At 48.0% G+C, this 19,296-nt stretch overlaps 1 protein-coding gene across 1 annotated transcript in view; it reads left to right on the top strand.

Annotated features, from left to right (window-relative positions):
• Nucleotides 1–19,296, top strand: part of LOC144827279 (lipoxygenase homology domain-containing protein 1-like) — a 453,506-nt gene that overhangs the window by 174,053 nt on the left and 260,157 nt on the right. Inside the window, exons 3-4 of the mRNA XM_078685654.1 lie at nucleotides 2,666–2,725; nucleotides 2,980–3,158. Of these exons, the coding sequence (XP_078541780.1) occupies nucleotides 2,666–2,725; nucleotides 2,980–3,158 (239 nt within the window). The remainder of the gene's footprint in view (nucleotides 1–2,665; nucleotides 2,726–2,979; nucleotides 3,159–19,296) is intronic.

Below are 19,296 nucleotides of genomic sequence, written 5' to 3'. Positions count from 1 at the left end.
CAAGGGCTCAACCGCCATGTCTCCTGGAAGAGGCACAGGTCGAAGATATTTACATAATCCTGCCAGTCGGGGTAAGAACGTTTTTGATGTAGCCCAGCAATATTCCAGGACATCATCTTTAAAGTTTTTATGATAATGTCAGAGGGAGGCCTGTCGTGGAATCTGTGTGGGGAGCTATGTCTATTATTGGCAGTGTCCGTATGGGTTGTTAGTGGATCTTGTAGAAGAATTCTGTGCAGATGAGCATCATATAGAACATGAGGATCCTGCTCAGGACATGGTGACCTTGCATTTGTATGACTGTGTCTACTTCCCTTGGATGGAGTCCCTCTAGGCTACACATATAGTCAATCAACTGACTCTATATTGTGAGTCCCCTCAGGTACTAAAGATAGGCTATTTCTCTCCACCGCTGATGTTTTTGATCATCTAAAACTAATTTTTGACTCAAAGAGTGATTGTGTCCTTAAGTCCATGGATATCAAATTATCTACAATATTTTGGGCACGAAAAGTTAATTTTATGTCATCTAGGTGCCCGTTTCTTGCCGGATGTGTTCCGCTTTTAGGATGTCAGATCTTATTATAGAATGACATTGGCAATTATTTCTAATCCAATGTGTAACTTTGTTTATTAGGGACTCTTCCTCCTCCCTTTTTTCACTGTTTAAACTTGGAACATTGGTAAGGAAAATACTGCGTGTGTTTTCCCTTGGGCTAGGTATGCATTGGGGTAATGGATAATCTCCCCTTAGATGTTGGCTACCTGTAGCCCCCTGCTCTGATCTAGCCTTCCTGCCCCCTATGGTTTGAGCCATTTTGTATGTGAGTCTTAGGGGAATAGTTATTTGGTGTCCCTTCCTGCAAGAGTGGGGGAATTATTGGCCTAGCCTCCATGGTGATATGTAGATTAAAGTATTTTTGTCAGTTTTGGTAAAGGACAAGCCTGCGGTCTCTCGCCTACCAGATTATGAGTGTAATCCAGGGTTGGCGGTCAGGGGGCAGTGGTGTCATGGAGGCGATATGTTTGGCCCAGAGGAGAGCCTTAAAAGCATACCGCCGCCATCACAGCACCTCCAGGTTATCTGTGCAGGGTGTGGCATGCACCATGTAGTGCATACCACACAGTGCACGCACGACCGTGCACTTATGGGGGACACGTCATGTGCCCCGCCATGCATTACCATGGGGCAATTCGGCCAGGGGCCCTGTTGGTGGCCCATTTACATGCCTTTCCACCAAGCATTTCATAGTGGGGCTACCGCCATGAAATGCTGGAGGAAAGGCAGGTCATAATATGCACAGTGGTGCCGGGATCGCACTGCCGTGGCAGACCGTAGTCTACCCTACCGCCACTCCATTGGGATCCAGGATCCTGGCAGTGGCAGCTGTCTTCTGTCGGGCTGCTGACGGTCCCACTGCCACCATCGTGATACGGGAGTCGGACATCCGGGGTGGTGGCAGTCGGACTGCAACTGAGAGTATGGCGGTCCCAGGACCACCGTACTCGTAATAAGGCCCAATGTATTTTCCAATTGGGTGCTTTTTCAGACCAAATTTTTTTGCTTTTAGCCACTGTCTTTTTATTGAATTGAAGAGGTCCATCAGATTCCTTGACAATAAGGATTTGCAGAATCCATGGCAATATAAAACAAGTATTGGCCAAGCCAAAAGGCTGGAAGCTAACAATAGACCTATTGCCTTTGCAAAAGCTTGTTTATTGTAGGTTTCTGAAAAATGTCACGATCTGTTGAGCTTTTATGCATGCATACATTTGCCTATGCTCTTTTTTGCCTACCGGCAGTCAGTGGCATTGTATTAGTTTGTGTTTTATCTCACACCCACCTTTCTGCTTCTGTGACTTAGCACCTTTGGTTCTAATGGCTCAATTTTCTCACTGCAATATGTATCTTATACGCGGTGTTGCTTGCTATTACGGCATGTCTCTCAAATGTTTTTGGTTTTTTTGCCCGTTGATGGAGTTTGACACTGGTAGTACTAGAAGTTGTTTTAAGCCCCGTGTGGAATTTTATGAGCAGCAGGAGTCACATGACCATTAAAAGGGAAAATTGCTTATTTGGAGAAATAAATTAGATATTACCTGTAGTAGCTCTCGTTTGTCCTCCATGTATATACCCTTTATTCCTTTGTGAACTATCACCTCATCAATACAGCTTAGCACGTTGTTGTAGGAATCTCCAGCCCTTTTAGATGAATGTACCCGTCAGAGGAGCAGCAAAGAAAGAGACAAGATTGCCCCGCTGTTCTAACATATGAAGAAGACTTTGGTTCAAGCTGTTCGGTCGCAGTAGCATGAAGGTGCACTGCTTTATGTCTTGCTGTACATTATAGCTCCTAACCTCTCAGATTCAGCACAAGCAACATGTTTTACCAGGAGTATGCGTATACATGTGCTATGCCCATGTAAGCTTGAAGCCCCTCCACAAAAAGGCTCTGTTCCACATATTGAATTTAGGCAATTTCTAAAAATATTCCTTAATGAGAGAACAAATTCTGAAAAGCTTTAGCGTTTTTGTGTGGGGTCCTCAGAGGACCCTGTAATGAGCATCAGCTGTAAAAGTGCTTTAAGAAATATCGGCACAGAAGATCATTATCATTTTGAAAAACGGGAATAATTTATGTCTCGTTTATTCTGTTTCAATTAGGGGTCCAGGAAGTCAGTAATGGAGAATCATTCCCACCAGGTGGCGAGCCGATGCAATCAGGTAAACACCTCGCTGCTCCATGCCGTATTTCAGAATTCATTTGAAAGTGCAGTTCTGCACAACTGTTTTATTTTCAGACATGTCATTGCCTACTTTAGTGATTGATATTCATGACAACCGAAAGAACTATTTCATCTCAAAAGTACATTTGATTATAAGAAACTAAATTCGGTAAAATTGTTTTTGTATTTTCTTGAATTCAAACTTCACACCTCCAGCCTGTCCCTTATTGCCTGTGTTGTATGTTATTATAGGAGGAGAATGGAATGTTTATTTGACAAAACGGCACAGGGGTGGACCAAGACAATCTGTAGACACCAAGGAAAGCAGTTATAATTTCTTTATGGTATTTTATGGAACCAGGGGGACCTCGAGCTCGATTGAAATGGAAAACAGCAAACAGTCCCAGTCCCTGGATCAGATAAAGTGCACGGTAAGAGTTTATATAAATATTAAAATTTCAAGTTCCTTAGTACATGAATAGTATTTTAGCACTGAGCGAATTGAGCAGGAAGCCAGCTTTAAATTACCCTTGAGTTCATAATTGTCATTCTAAAGCTTTAATACACTTTCCTGCAGTTTGGATCAGCTGCAATTGTGTTTAAAAGGCGCAATATTAAACCGGATATTGTACATTATTTATTTCTATGGCCAGAGATGAGTTTATAAGTTCTTTATTAAGAACGCAAGGGCGTGTTCTTGGGTGCAACATTCAGAAAAGGGGATCTGTTTACCATAATAATTCTTGCATTAAGAAATATAATGTGTTAGACTGAATACATTGTTGTTTAGGAAAAATGACTAACTCTGGGTTTTGCATTAGTGTATTTACATTATCTGTCCAGCATGCTCAGCGGGTCATGCGACCTATGTGGAAGGGGAATCGCAAAAACTGATCATGTCCCATTGCTGCTACATGCCCAGCTCAGAGGCTAGTTGCCCCACTCATGACTGAGGCTATTGTTAGTGAGTGAGACACACACACACACGCTTGCTATGTCTAGACCAGGCATAGTGAAAGAAGCCCTGTTCTGTGTAAAGAGGACGCACATCCATAGGTCTGCTATGGCTGACTGCATCTTGGTGTAATTTATCTATTACAGTCTCTTCTGCTGTAAAGTCATTACCACAGTGCCTTATATGCTCAGGGAAAAGGTAGCAAAAGCTAGCATGAAGTCCTTAAATAGTAGAATGCTGTCCCCCAAAATGGCCTTGTAGGCAATGTATGAGTGGTTTGCCAGCTGTTGGGTGATGGTTGGAGGGGATCTGATTAAAGGGCCCGATCCACTGTAGGATCCACCTTGGGAGTCAGGGTGAGGACTGTCAAGCCTTTTTAGGTGGAAGCTCTGAGGTTTTTCCCAGGGCCAGGCAGGCCATTGTTTCATACATCTCCTCTTAGGCCTCCCTCAGGCACAGATGTCACAGTGTCTAATCGGTTACTTCTAGATTAACAAACTCCAGACTTCTGAGAGTTTGCTTCTATACAAGACCTCACCACTGTCCCTTAGTATGTATTTAGCTGGCCACCGCATTCAAAGGTCCACTCTCCAAAACCAATGAATCCCTCCGTATGTTAAAGGAGTTGATAGTATGAGGTTGGATACAGACAACATGGGAGGGCTATAGAGCGGGTTCTTGGAGTGGTGGGAGTTTTGATAACCCAACCATCAGAACTGGGAATCGAATTGTAGATGTATCCATAGCAGCTCAAAGGAGCAACACAAATGCAAGGGCCAGTAGGATTCAGACAGATTTTTTGAACAGGCACTCTAATGCCTCCTGAACGAAATTAAACATGTACAAAATATGTTGATAAGAAAGACGTTGATTGCTATTTTAGAGTGAATTATAAGCAAAATGGTCATCCTAAAAAATGTGCTAGGTAGGAGACTTCATTATTTCTCATAAAATGATATGGAAGAGCCAATATCCTACTCAAACAGTCTTCATCTTGTCCAAAACCAGGAAGCTCTCAATGTCAACCCGAATGTCACGATTTCTTGACTGAGGCCCAGATGTAGGTAAAATAGATTTATCGATTTTTAATTACCGAATTTTACCGATTCGGTAATTAAAAATCGGTAAATCTAAGGGGTGGATATGTGGAACATCCAGATGTTCCTTTTACCGAATCGGTAAAATTCTGTATTTACCGATTCGGTAAATACCGACCGGTAATGCCCATTCATTCCTATGGGCTGCAAAGCCCATAGGAATGAATGGGCATTACCGATTCGGTATTTACCGAATCGGTAAATACAGAATTCCACATGGGCGCAGGGGGTGTCACTTTGACACCCTCTGGCACCCCCAAAAGAGGCTCGGGTGCCATGTGGCAGGCATACCTGCCCTAAGGGCAGGTCTGCCTGTCATATGGCACAGGTGTGCATGCACACATGTGCATGCACACCGGAATCGGTATTTTACCATCAAATATATTTGATGGTAAAATACAGATTCGGTAAGGGTTGTGGGACTCAGAAGAGTCCCACCTACATATCAAAATTATCGAATAGGTAAAAATACCGATTCGGTATTTTACAGATTCGGTAAATTTACCGATCGGTAAATTTACCGAATCTGTAAAATATGTGGCCCTACATACCATTTTGTAAATACCGGTCGGTAACAGCCGAAAATACCGATTTTCGGCCGTTACCGACCGACCTACATCCGGCCCTGAGTCCCTTGTCCATTGTCTCTTATGTAAGGTATAAAGAGGAAAATGGCAATTGGATTAAGGTGATGAAGACATTTTAGCACAATCAGCTGACACAAATGTCATAGAAAATACTGGTCTCTTCTGCCGTAGTCCAACACACACATATTTCACAGAAAACCTTACAAATGACACAGAAAGCCAACACCAGCTAAATGCTGGTGATGTACCATTTTGCCTCCTACCTTTCAATAGTGCAGAGAGAGCTCTCACTGTGAGATACCCAGAAACAATCCCACCAATTTCCAATAGGAGATGTAAGGGGCACATTTAAGTTCACACGACCATGGTTATAAATAATTATCTGAAAGTGTGCATAGTTCGCAAATAAGTCCATTCAGGTCACCATCTCTGCACAATGACATGAGAGCTCTGAAAAGACTCATAGTGAAAAACTGGAGCTCTAAGACTGATTGTATCTTGAGTGGATGTTGAAATCTACCAAACGTCTTGTAGACCTTGTGGTCTGGAAAGGCACTCCACTAAGATTACTTGATATCTTGTATAATCCTAAAGTCATACATTGAACAATGCCAGTTCCCTTTAACGTGAGAAGACAGGCCAAATTATGTCTTTTAATGATTTACCTACCTCTTTGCCCTAAGACAGCAAAAGCATGAGCCAGCCATTAATCATATACATTCAATATCTTCTTCATGTCCAGAGTTGTATATTTTCCCTCACTTTTTCTGCATCCAAACTTGTTCTATTTGCCTGTTAGAAATTGGGTCTCTAGTTGGCAGAGGCTTGCACCTTGTCCAAGTAGGGGGCACAATCCTAGTCAGGGTAAGCTAAATACACACCTTTAATTAACCTGTGCTCACCCTCTGATATCTTGTCACAGAGCAGGCAGGCTTAACTTAAGAGGCAATGTGTAAAGTATGTGTGCAACACACAGTAAAACAATGAATACACCACAAAAGGACTCCACACAGGTTTAAAAATATTTTTTTAGGGGCGTGGCCAAGATGGCGTCGGAGTAGGACGCTTTCTCGAGCCTCTCCGACGCCGGACCTGCATAGCAGCTTATAGCGGGGTCCCAAGGAGCGCTGACCGGCGCCAAATGATCGGTGAGGGCTGCCGATCCATGGCGGTGTGCTCCGGTGCCGTCGGCTGAGAGTCTCGGCGCCTCCTGAGGCCGGCGGAGTGCTAGCCAGTTGCGGCCTGTGAGGCGGCGGCCTCGTGTACTTCAGAGACCGTCGGAGGACTGGCCGGCTCCGACTCGGCCGAGACTCCGGGCGCGGGTGATCCCGCGATGCATGGGGAGAGCGGAGGCCTAGACTAGCCAGCGGAGTGGCAATCAGCGGAGGAGGCTCGGCGGGAGGTACGGCTGTGCCTGCGGGGGGCTGGAAGCTGCCGAGGAGAGGAAGTAAGGAGTCGGGCTGAGACGCGTGTGGAGGCGGCAGTCAGGATCCCAGGCCCGCCGGCCTGAGCAGCGACTGCGGGGGAGGCGCGGAGTGGCCCAGCGTCTCCGGAGGAGCAGGTCGGCCTGCTTGGTCCACGGAGGGGCAGAGAGCGAGGCGGAGCTGGCAGGGGGCCGCCATTCCTGTAGTGGAGGCCTGATCTCGGAGTGTCAGTGGGCTAGGCCAGAAGGGGAGCTACGCCACGTGGACCGGACGAGGAGCTGTGCCCGCACGCGCGGAGCGCGAGATGGACAGAGTTGGCTGGCAGACGACCTCAGTGCCCTAGGTGACATAGGGGGATGCTGGCCCTGCTAGCAGGCCTGTGGAGGAGCCTGAAGCCGGATCTGAGGGGGCCTGCCCGGCTGGGCTTAGGAGGTAGCCGAAGCGTGGGTACGCTCATTGATCTGCGTACTGACTGGCAGATGTGGCAGGGAGGCTGCAGCTGGAGAACACGGGGACCGGCTTGAGGGGAGCCGAGGCGATCACCCACCCGAGTAGCGGACTCCTCTTGCGCTGACACACGAGACGCCATTTTGGTGGGGTCTTGCATTGCAGCCTTTGGAGGACCGATCCTGCGGATCCCTAGAACTGGCTTTTGGCGGGGGCGCTGACGGAGGGGTCCCGCGAGCTCTGTGACTGGGCGCCAACACCGAGGAGAGGATCTTGCCACTCGTTCCCTGCCTCCTGGATTGGAGGGGGCTCCCGGTGCTTGCGGCACTGGCGGATTAGCGGACGCTCTGGGGAGGTGAGGCGGCACTGCTATCGGGACGTCCCGAGACGGACGGTCGCCGTCCTGAGACTTACCCTCCCGGCTGCGGCTGCCTGGAGCCTGGTGGTAGGAGTGCAGCGGCTACCCACGGCCATGTCCAACTCGCAGCGCAAGGGGGGGAAAATGGTGAAGGAGGGGGCCTCCAAGTCATCGCAGCAACCAGCGTCGCCGGGAGCCAGCGGGTCCTCAAAACAATCAGACGACGAGGCACCAGCGACAAAAGCGTTCATGAAGGAGCTCTTCGCAACCATTAAGGAGGACATCTCCGAACTTCGAACACAGTTGGCATCAGACCTCAGGGAGGTGCGGAGGGACGTGGATGGGATTGGCGACAGGGTGGCGACGCTGGAGGACCAGGACCTTAGCATGGCAAATGATGTGCACCAGCTCCAACAGGACATCATACGTCTCACGGAGCAGAATCTGGATTTGCAAACACACGCAGAAGACTTGGAGAACCGCTCCAGGAGAAATAACATTCGCATCAAGGCGGTGCCATGGGACGGTGAATCGGGGGACCTGCGTGGATACGTCCTGGCCTTGTTTCTCCAGATCCTAGAGGATGAAGAGTTGAGTGACATCCAGATGGACAGAGTTCATAGAGTGGGGCTGCCTAGAAGGGGCGGGGGCCCACCGCCGGATATCCTCGTCTGTGTACATGACTTTCAGGTAAAGGAAAGGATATTGAGGAAGGCTAGAACCATCACCTCGTTGCAATTTAGATGCCATCGCCCCCAGCTTTCCCAGGACCTGGCAGCGACAACCTTGCAGAAGCGCAGGGACTTTCGGCCTGTGACCGCTTTACTCCGGGAGCGCGGGGTATCCTACTCCTGGGGCCATCCTTTCCGGATTATTTTTCGATGGGAGAACAGGCTGAGGCAGATCAATTCCCTGCGGGAGGCGAAGGATCTCCTGGGCATCGAGGACGCGGAACCTTCTCGGGAGGCCAGTGGCTCGCCATTCCGGAGGCGACGTCGCTCTTCCTCCTGGCACAGGGTGGGCCCATCCCCGGAGCGACGACGACCGGACCCAGCGACTAGAGAGCAGGAGAGAGGGGCCGCAGTGGCATCGGTGGCCTCCGCCACCATGGCGGATTCCCAGGCGAGCTCTGGAGCAGCATGACCCCGACTTCGAGGAATGGCGTCGGAGGGGCTCTTGGCCTGAGGTCCCCGGGGTATACTGGTACTTTTGGAGAAGACACCCCGGACCTTGGACCTGGGGGTCACCAGGTTGACACCCCTACCCCGATTCCAGTCCAGCGGGGGTCTCCCGGACCGTGACCTGCTGGAACTGAAGACTACGAGGTTCAGGTTCAGTGCCTTGAGTTGTATTTTGTTGTTTCTTGTTCTTGGTGGGGATGGGGGGGTCTGTTGGGGGGACAGGGGCATGGGGGGGTTGGGTGGCCAGTGGTGGCGGCTGTAGGCTGTGTGTGGGGGATGGTGCGTGTGGGGGTGGATGTGTGGTCTACAACTCTTATCTGATCCTCTGCTTTTTGGACTCATGCTTGATTTGCATTTCACGGTGGAGGGCGGGTTGGTGGGGGGGAGTAGGGAACACGGGGCGGATGGGGAAAGACAAGGAGATGGTGGAGGGATGGAGGGGGGTGTCTTACTCCTTACTGACAGAGTGTAACATGGCACAGGGGCGTATCTTGATTTATTATGACTATTAGTATAGGCACCTGGAACGTGAAGGGACTTAACTCCCCGCAGAAGCGGCAGAAGGTGTGGAAGTACCTGACAGACCACCACCTGGATGTGGTTGGGCTACAAGAAACTCATTTGGCGAGGAAGGATGAGCTCAGGCTCCGCCATCGGCAGTTCCCACTTATATACAGGGCGTCTGCATCCACTAAACACAGGGGGGTTGCCTTAATGTTTCGAGCGTCCCTCCACTTCCAACCGGAGGGGGTGTGCGGGGATAAGGAGGGAAGGTGGCTGATGGTGAAGGGGTTGCTGTATGGACGTATGTGTACTTTCGTGGTTATGTATGGGCCTAATGCCTCGCAGAATGGTTTTTTGCAAACTTTGTTGGATAGAGTGGGGGAGTTTGTGGAAGGCCAGTTGTTCCTACTGGGGGACTTCAATATGGTGTGGGATAAGGTCCTGGATAGCTCATGCTCACAGAGGTCAGGGGCGGGAGTCTTTAATGCTGAAACTCAGAGGCGGGTGGAGGATCTAGGGCTGGTCGACAGTTGGCGCTTCCTTTACCCCCAATCCAGGGACTACACCTATTTTTCCCATGTACATTTGTCCTATTCCCGAATTGATCATATCTTCATAAGTCAAGCATTAAGGGGGGATGTCCAGATGTCCGGTATCTTTCCACTCTCAGTATCGGACCACAGCTTAGTGGTGCTCGGGTTGCAGTGGTCAATGGGGGGAGACGGATGGAGGAAATGGTACTTCCCCGAGGCATTGACTCGGGATGACGTTGCATGTAAGGAGCTGAGAAGGGCCATTCGGGATTTTCTGGAACTCAACCCGCCTTCGGATACCTCGGTATACAATACTTGGGATGCATGCAAGGCCTCTCTGCGGGGCACCTGCCTTGGTCTCAATGCTAATCTAAATAGGCAGAGGAGGAAGGAGCGTGAGGCTCTTGAATCCGAATTAGCGACACTGGAACAGGCGCATAAAGCCAAACCGTCTCGGGTGACCCTACGGCCGTTGACTGCGGTGCGGGGGAAACTCCGGGCTCACTATAATAACAGGGCGGAAATTACACTACTACGGCTGCGACGGACTTCCTACTCGATGGGGAACAAGGTGGGGAGGCACCTGGCGAGACAGCTTCGGGATAAACGGGAGCGGGAATATATTGGGGGAATCAAAGATGAGACGGGAAGGGACCACCACAGGGATGGGGACAAGGCTGCTATCTTTAGCCGCTTCTATGCAGCCCTATATAGGGGGGAGGATCTGGATCGGACAGCGCAATCCGCCTTCCTGGCTGGCCTCCCTATACCCCAAGTCTCCAGGGAGTGGAATGAGCTCCTATCGGCACCTATTTTGAGGGAAGAAGTGATTGACGCTATAAAGGCTCTTAAGCTCCACAAGGCGCCTGGGCCGGACGGGTACACGGCCTCGTTTTATAAGACGTTCGCGGGAGAACTATGCGACTTTTTAGTCACCCTCTTCAACTCCATGGCTTCGGAAGGTCGAACCTCGGGCTCGATGGCAGAGGCTTTAGTCACCATTCTCCCCAAGCCTGGGAAAGACCCCACCCACTGCGCCTCCTACCGTCCGATAGCGCTCCTCAACTTGGACGCCAAACTGTACTCCGGGATTCTAGCTAAGCGGCTACAAGATCTGATGCCGGCTATTATCCACCCAGACCAGTCTGGATTTATCAAAGGTCGACAAACGCATGACAATCTGCGGCGAGTGGCGCATCTGATCGAAAAGGCCGACCGATTTCGCTTACCTGCAGTGTTGGTGGGACTGGACGCGGAGAAGGCGTTTGACCGTGTTGACTGGGGATTTTTAAATTTAACACTGGAAGCCTTTGGGTTCTCTCCCCACTTTGTACGAATGATTCGGGCTAATTATGACCGGCCTGCGTCTAGGGTGTTGGTTAACGGGCACCGGTCTGCCTGCTTCCCCCATACCCGCGGTACGCGGCAGGGGTGCCCGCTTTCCCCGCTGCTCTTCGCGCTCAGTATAGAGCCGCTGGCACTTACCATACGGGAAAGGGAACAGATTACAGGCATTCCCTTCACTGGCGAACAACATAAGATCTCCCTATTCGCAGATGACGTTCTCTTATCATTAGGAGACCCAGCTCGCTCACTGCCCCATGTACATGAGGTTCTTTCTGAGTTTGAGAGGGTGGCGGGTTTAAAAATCAACATGGATAAATCGTACATCTTGAATTTAACTTTGCCCTCTGATGTGGTAGAACAGGTGCGAACACTTACACCTCTTTCGTGGTCCTCCACTTCCTTGCTTTATTTGGGTATTAAATTAACCCCCACCTTAGGTGGATTGTTTGCAGCTAATTTCCCCCCAGCTTTGGCAGCGATCCGGGGGGAGCTAGAGAAGTGGAAGCCAAAGTTCATTTCTTGGCTTGGTCGCATTCATGCGATCAAGATGGTGCTGCTGCCCAAATTCTTGTACCTTTTCCAGGCCCTTCCCATACCTGTGGCCTTGGACTTCTTCCGGCGCTTGAAGACCCTGATGCTGAAATTTGTGTGGCAGGGGGGCCAGGCTCGGCTTCCGTTTGCAGTACTACGTCGGCCGCGGGGGGAGGGGGGGTGGGGTTCCCTGACATGCATTTATACTACAAGGCGGCGCAATTGAGAGTGCTGGTGGAATGGTCACAACCCATGTCGGAGAAGCATTGGCTACATATGGAGCGTAGTGTGGCTGGGAGATCCATCTGGGATTTAGCCTGGAAGCCCAAGGCAGACCGACCCATGAATGCCTATATATGCACTCCTACTGGTACGGTCCTGAAGGTGTGGGACACGGTAACAGGGGATGACCGTTGGACCACCTTTCCATCACCGTTTACCCCTATACACAGGAATCCGTCCTTTCCGCCGGCGGAACGCGATGGTCCGTTTACGCAGTGGAGTGAGGGTGGCTGCAGGGCGCTTACTCACCTGTTCCATGGGGCTGACCCGCTTACCTTCCACAATTGCATGAGGGACTACGGGGTCCCGCCCACCGAACGGTTCCATCATACTCAACTCCTACACTGGGCTACTTCACCCGGAGTGAGGGATGCGGCCACGCGACAATTGACGGCCTTCGAGGGGTTCATCGTCCGCACTTCCTGTATGAAGGGGACAATCTCCTTCATATATAGACTGCTCCTGGACACAGTGATATTCCCAAGGCCCCGCTATAAGGAGCACTGGGAGAACTGTCTTGGGAGGGACATTTCGGAAGCCGAATGGGAGGGGTTGTGGAGAGATATCAAGGCCCACAACCATTCGATTGGCCTCAGGGAAGCTCATTTGAAACTTATGTACGACTGGTACCTTTACCCATCCAAGCTGCACCGCATTTTCCCGTCGACCTCTGACAGGTGCTGGAGGGGGTGCGGCCTGCTGGGAGATTTCCGCCACATATGGTGGGATTGCCCGACCATCAAGCCTTTCTGGTCAGAGATACTAGCGCATATTAAAGAGGCGATTGGGTATCCGATCCCGGAGACCATGGATTATGTCCTACTGGGGCTTCGTGATCCGATGCTGACGCACCAGACTAGAGCTGACAAACGGATTATATGGCTGTGCCTGGGTGCGGCTAAATTGACACTGGCGGCGGCGTGGAAGAAGCCGACGGCGCCGGCGACCTCACTGTGGCATGCGCGGTTGTGGCGACTACTGAGTTTGGAGAGGGTATCCGATATCTTTCTGGGCAATTTTAAGAATTTCATGTTTACATGGGGCCCCTTGGTCAGGTTTCTATCCCGGGGTCTTCCGTCAGCAGTATGCCCGTCGGCTCTGCGAGCGCTACACCTGTTCCAGATTTGAATGCAGAGATGTGTGCTTCCCAGTGTGAATGAGTGTTGAGCCGCCGCCACTGGTGGAGGGTGGGGGGGAGGTGGGGGTTGGTTTGGGGACGGTTGATTTTATTTGTTTCTGCGACATTCAGCAGTTGGTAATGGACTATAGAGGACTCCGGCGCTGAGATGTGCCTAGATGGAGGCTTGACTTCGCGCTTCCTGCACCTGAAGGAGAACTGATTTAAGCCGCTGTTGCGAGTGGACACTGACTTGGCAGTAATTGAGCGGATTATCCTTCTTGCATTCCTGAGCCTCGATGGGTGACAGTCCACGGAGTCCCCCTATGGGTCTTTGATCTTAGTCGCTATGTTTGATTGGGTTTCTCTGTTTTCTTGTTGTTTTCAACTCAATAAAATAACTTTGAAAAAAAAAAAATATTTTTTTAGTAAAACAAGACCAAAATGACAAAAATGAAATCTGTAGAAGTCAAGATATTCATTTGTAAAGAATGAATGCAAAAACAGTGCTTAGAAGTCAATAGCACTAAAAGGTTACTTGAGGTTGTGAGGGAGTGGAGAAAATCCAAAGTTCAGGCCGACTGTGATAGAGGGCAGGCAGGCTGGGAGATTCACACAGGTCAAGCTGAAAAAGTGCCTTGGATGGTGCAAAGCGTGAATGCTGAGCGCATGATGCATCAATCTTTTCCATGCAGTTGTGTCGCTGTATTGTAATCAAGGTCCGGCAAAGCTTTGTCATCGGGCCACACAGGCGGTAGAGATGCTGTCATTGAACAGTCTTTGCATTGGCGTCAAAGGGCGGTGCGTCCGTTCCAACCGGCGCATTGGTGACAATGCATCAGTTTAGCAAACCAGCTGCGGAACCCACGTCTGAGGCCAGGGACTCGAGGGGGTACCTCAGTCAAGAGAAGGACTCACAGATGGCAGAGTCTAGCAGCATCAGTAGGATTGCAGGAAGTTTATGTCTCCCTGAGACTTCGGAAAACAGGAGGCAATCAGTCCTTTGTGTGGGAACAGGACACAGCATATCAAGATGTGAGTGTGAGCACCCTCACCCCCTTCCTGCCCAGGAAGGCTATTGGCATGCATATGAATACAGATGACTCCTCTGTCATACCCACCCTTCCTGTGTTTGTGGATGTCTAGAGGGAATGCACAAAGTGTAGCTGTCGCCCATCCCAGATGTGTATTAGAGTCAGGCTGTAGGCATATAGAGCAAAGATAGGAGCAGAGAAATGTCTACTTTCTAAAAGTGCATTTTTAAAATTGTAATATCAAATCTAACTTTACCACTAAAGAGAATGTATCCTTACCATTCCAAAGATATGAAACATGATTCAGCTATTCCTTTTTAATAAGGGATTACAGCTTTGAAGTGTTTTAAGGAATTCCTAATGCTAGCCTATCAGAGGAGTAGGCATCACAGTAAGGAAAAATTAATTTAGCGGTTTGTCACTACCAGGACATGTGAAACTTAAAGGAATATGTCCTTCCTTTTAATTACTCCGAACCCTGCCTTTAGGGCCACCTAGAGCTTACCTTAGGGGTGACCTATGTGTAATAAAAGGAGAGTTAAAGACTTGTCAAGCTGTTTTAAATGCAAAGTCGAAGTGGCAGTAATCTGCACACACAAACCTTGCCAAGGCAAGCCTGAGACAGGTTTGAAAGGCTAATTGTGTGGGTGGAGCAATCAGTGCTGCAGGCCTAGTAGTATAATTTAGATTACAGGCTCTGGGTATATTGTATGCCACTTTGTAAGGGACTTACAAGTAAACTGATTATATTAATCAGGTATACACCGTTGTTACCAGGTTTAGGGGAGAAGCACATGCACTTTAGCACTGGTCAACAGTGATAACGAAAGCAGGGAAAATGATGGGGGAAGACCAATCTAAAGATGACAGGTCTAACACCTGTGTTTTTCTACCGTTTTATTTTATGTTGTCTATTCCATGCTGTTTAAATTCTCAGGATTTTATTAATGTTGGTTTACCAAAAGTAGCCAAAGTGTGCAAATACTTTTTTGCTACCAGGCCACATGAAATTTAAGCATGTTTGAAACCAAGAGTCGCACTACATTTATTTACCTTTGACTCTTTCCAGAAGCCTGCCATCCTTAGACCTGGCATTTCTTAGGCAGCACGGTGCAGGCATACTGACTGGATTGAATGGTCTTATTTGTGACTTCAAATTCCTTCCCTCTTCATTGCCATATTCATACCACTGTGAGACATTTTGCCTTCCCGCAAATTCATGAAGCCCCTGGCTTATGATTTTACACTGAGCCCTAACAGGGACCCTCCTTTTTCATCTGCCCCTACGGTCATGGATATTTTTATTGAGTTTTTTGTGAGGGGGGGGGCAAAAATATGGCTGGGTGTATGGTTCAGTTGCTTGGCTACATCCTTTCAGCCTGACTACAGAGCTCAACACTGCACCTTCATTGAAGTAAGGCAGATAGGGATCAGCATCGAGGCAGGATGTGCAGAAGACGACTGTCCTGTTTGTGACTTGATGTTGACTTCTATGGCAGTTGCTGCAGATAGCCTGTGCTCCTTGTTATATGTTTTTGTGTTAGGTTAGCCTACAACTGCTGTTTTGGGTTGATATCTGGCCAACTTGGGTAGGGATATCCCTAAATGACAATGTAAGTCTATTAGGGGGTCAGAGAAGGAAGTCCAGCCAGTCCTCTTTGTGGTCTTGCTCCTGTCCCACTCCCCAGAGATAGTGGCACTCCATCAATGGATTGTTCTTCTGCTCTACTTCACATTGGAAGATTTGAAAGCATTGATAGATGTTGCAGTCTCAGTTTTTGGGACTGAACAGGGCAGTCATTCTGTGGCTGATGATTTGGAGGGCAAAGAGGTTTAGGCTACAGCCGACTTTATCTCTAAGAAGAGTGTGGAGCTTGTTTTGACACATATTTAAGTGAGCACTGGCCTGGACAGCCTGGGGATTTTGTGGCTATGTTTGAGAAATTATGTCAGCCTTTCTCCTCTCAGCAGCTGGTTAATAAGTCAGTGAGATCTAGTCATTATAAATGGCGGGTTCCTGGGAAAACCTGACATTTCCCAAGTTCATGTTAAAGTAAAAGTAGTTTTCTATGCAGGATGTGGAATTGGGTCTCGCTGAATGTTGACATGTATGCTGGCTTTCCAAGCTGCCAGGGCAATTCTCCAGCCTTAGGGTTGACTGAAAGGTGGAATCTGCTGCAAAGAAGGTGGGTGAGCTTTACTTAAGGGTGGGCAAGGTTCTACACAGCATTTTCGACTAAGTCCCTCAGCAAATGTATCGCTACCTTATACAAACAGATATGAGAGGAAGTTTATTGTTCATGGACTGTCTGCTATGGAGGAGCACATGCCTTTCCAGACATTTTGATTAGAGCAACTGTTTTCACTGGGGATTATTCTGTGGCTGCTTTACTGAATATTTGTGTCTAGGAGTAAAACACCGAGGCTAGTCAAAAGAAATGTTTGTCTTCAATTCTAGTTTTAGGAAAAATCCTCCTATCTCTTTACTGGTGGTTTGGTCTGCTCTTGGAGGTTCTGGTTGATGGCAGTCTGTGCGTGATTCTTAAACAGCTTTCATTTTGGATCTTTGGGTTCTGTAGGATGGTGTTGTCGCTATATTGCCTCATTGAATTTTTAGTTTTCTCCCTCTGAATCAAGCCTCAGGGTGGCTAATTAGCGATAGAACTAAAGTAGAGGGTAGCTTTGAAGGTTAGAGCCACTGGTCAACTGCTGAAGAGGACCATTGTTCCAGTACCACTGATGGAGGTCAGATTTGGGTGCAATTTGACTGTCATTAAAGTTTCAAAAGTCAATGGAGAGTAAAAATTGGTTGTTGACTTAAAGGATTTAAACAGGCTATATCTAATCTTCACTTCAACATGTGAACCTGCATTTGTGGCAAGGAGTCTTTCCAATGTGCTTTGCTCTTCAGGAGGCAAATCTGTATGTTACTCTGGACAGGCCTTTTGGAGGATTCTCCAATTCGTCCTATGTGATTGTCACATCCAACTATTTGCCATTTGGATTGAAGTCAACCACCAGAGTCTTTAACAAGGTAGTGTCTTTTCTGATGGTGGTCTCTTAATTTGCGGATTCAAACTGTAAATCTATGCCTGATTGTCTGGTTAAGCCTGCCTGGTCAAGGGAAGACAACCTTGCTGCTACATGTAGGCCCTGCATTGTTCGGACTCATCACAGATTATTGGTTATCGTAAGGAAGTCTTAGCTATGACCATCATCAATGGAGGTAATTGTAGCCTTATTCATGGCATCTGCGGGTGGATGTCTCTTTCAGAGTGCTGTCTTGTGACCATACAGCTTGGTGTGAGGTCTCAGCTCGAGTTCTGTGATGCACTGGTTCAGACTTGGCTCTGGGTACCGGAGCATGTGGCTTCTGCATTCTTTCTGGTGCTTTGAGACTATTATCACTTGAAGATTTCACTCTGCCATCACCTACATAATTGAGACCAGTTGTTTGGTCTTCCCAAAATCTGTACTTGCCGTTCTTCATCTTCACATGCAGTGACGGTTGCACAGCCGCAACCTGGTAAATGGGGGGTTTCACTGGGGGTTTATGAATCAGTGAGGAGGCAAAAGCCTTATATTGCTATCAGTGGTGCAAGGACAAGAAGGGAGGTGGTAATGGGGTTCACCAGATTACCAAGCAATGTAAGCATGGCAAACCACACAATGCAGACAAGCAGAAACATCCTGGGGAATGTAGTTCAGATGAATTCAGAATCAAAGACATCTATAATTGATTCAAAATGCTTCAGATCTGCCAAACATACATAAAAACTGTTGAAGGTCTAAGCCTTTGTACACTTATCAATGCATGTACAGGGCAGTGCACAACATCCAATAAATCACTATTTCTGCCACAGTAGAGGGCAGACTTACAGTAGAGTCCAGCTTACAACCATCATAATTTAAATGTTGGTATTTCTATAGCAGAAGAGTAGCTGTTTTGGATAACTCTTAGTATATAGACATTGATGTTTTCTAATGTATCTAAATTGGGAGCAGGGGAAAGTTCTAGAGATGGCATAAGTGCTAAATTCCCCCCATTTTTAGTCCCAAAAATCATACTTCTGAATCATACTACTTTTTCAAAATCAACCCATGTCAATCGTATATAACACTTCAGAATAGTTTCGAAGAGAATGTACACTTACATTTTCTTGAGAGTAACGCCTCGCTCCTGAAATGCACTGGGCCTGACTCCCTCGTCCTTTTTTGTTCATAAATGTATGCTTGCAGCTGGAAATGGCTACATTTCCGCGTCAGACATCCACAGAAGGTTACATCAGGTTGTAAAACTATTTAATACTGTAAAGGGTCATGCAGGACTGAATGTAATTACGCATTAAACTGCACTCAGGGGGTGGGAAACTGGCAGATCAAAGTGCGGTTTGCTTTAAGAGTTCGTGAACACCCACAAACTTGTGATCTTGTGAGCATTTAGAAATCCTCTGTGATCTTTTTCCACCCTGAAAATGGTCATAGATTTGCTCCATCAAAGGCTAATGTAAATCCAGTGAAAGGTAGGAAGCGGATGGGAAGGGTCCATTCTCCTTTAGCTGGACTTCAAAAAGCTATTACTTTGCTGCTTGGTAATTAGAATTGACACTGTTTTTTTTGTTTTTTTTATAAACCAAGATCATGCTCCATCCACCACATTTAAACGTGGATGGAAGAAAATTACATTTTCTCTCCTAACCATGAAAGCTTCAATGAAGAATCTGTCAACTATTCACATTTTCAATTTGTGTCATTTGGTCAGTAAATATTAAATCGAGAAAAAGACGCCCCTCCCTGCATGCTTCTTAACACTTCCCCCACACCTTCCACTTACTAGGCAGCACCTCCTGTAGCAAAAACTAAACAATGTTCAGGTGAATCAGTCATTTAAAAAAAATGATAATAAGCATCTACTCCAATTCAGATGCACAGGTCAGAACTGGCCAGAGCAGAGAAAGTAGGGACACATTTTCGACCAATCGTGGAGGTGAACGGGAATGCTGCCTGCTGGTACACTTAGGTTGATCCTTAAAAAATATAAGTACATCTGCAGTACTATCAGCTTTTCCAAATGTACCCCAAATCTTAGGCGGGAAAGTACCCCTTCTTCTTTACACTGGTAATTCAGTTTTACTAGTTGGGACACAAGGGGGCCCATTACGATGCCGGGAG

This window comes from Lissotriton helveticus, chromosome 4_1 (assembly GCF_964261635.1).
Source record: "Lissotriton helveticus chromosome 4_1, aLisHel1.1, whole genome shotgun sequence".
NCBI lineage: Eukaryota > Metazoa > Chordata > Amphibia > Caudata > Salamandridae > Lissotriton > Lissotriton helveticus.
This window is presented reverse-complemented; position numbering and strand designations above follow the sequence as displayed.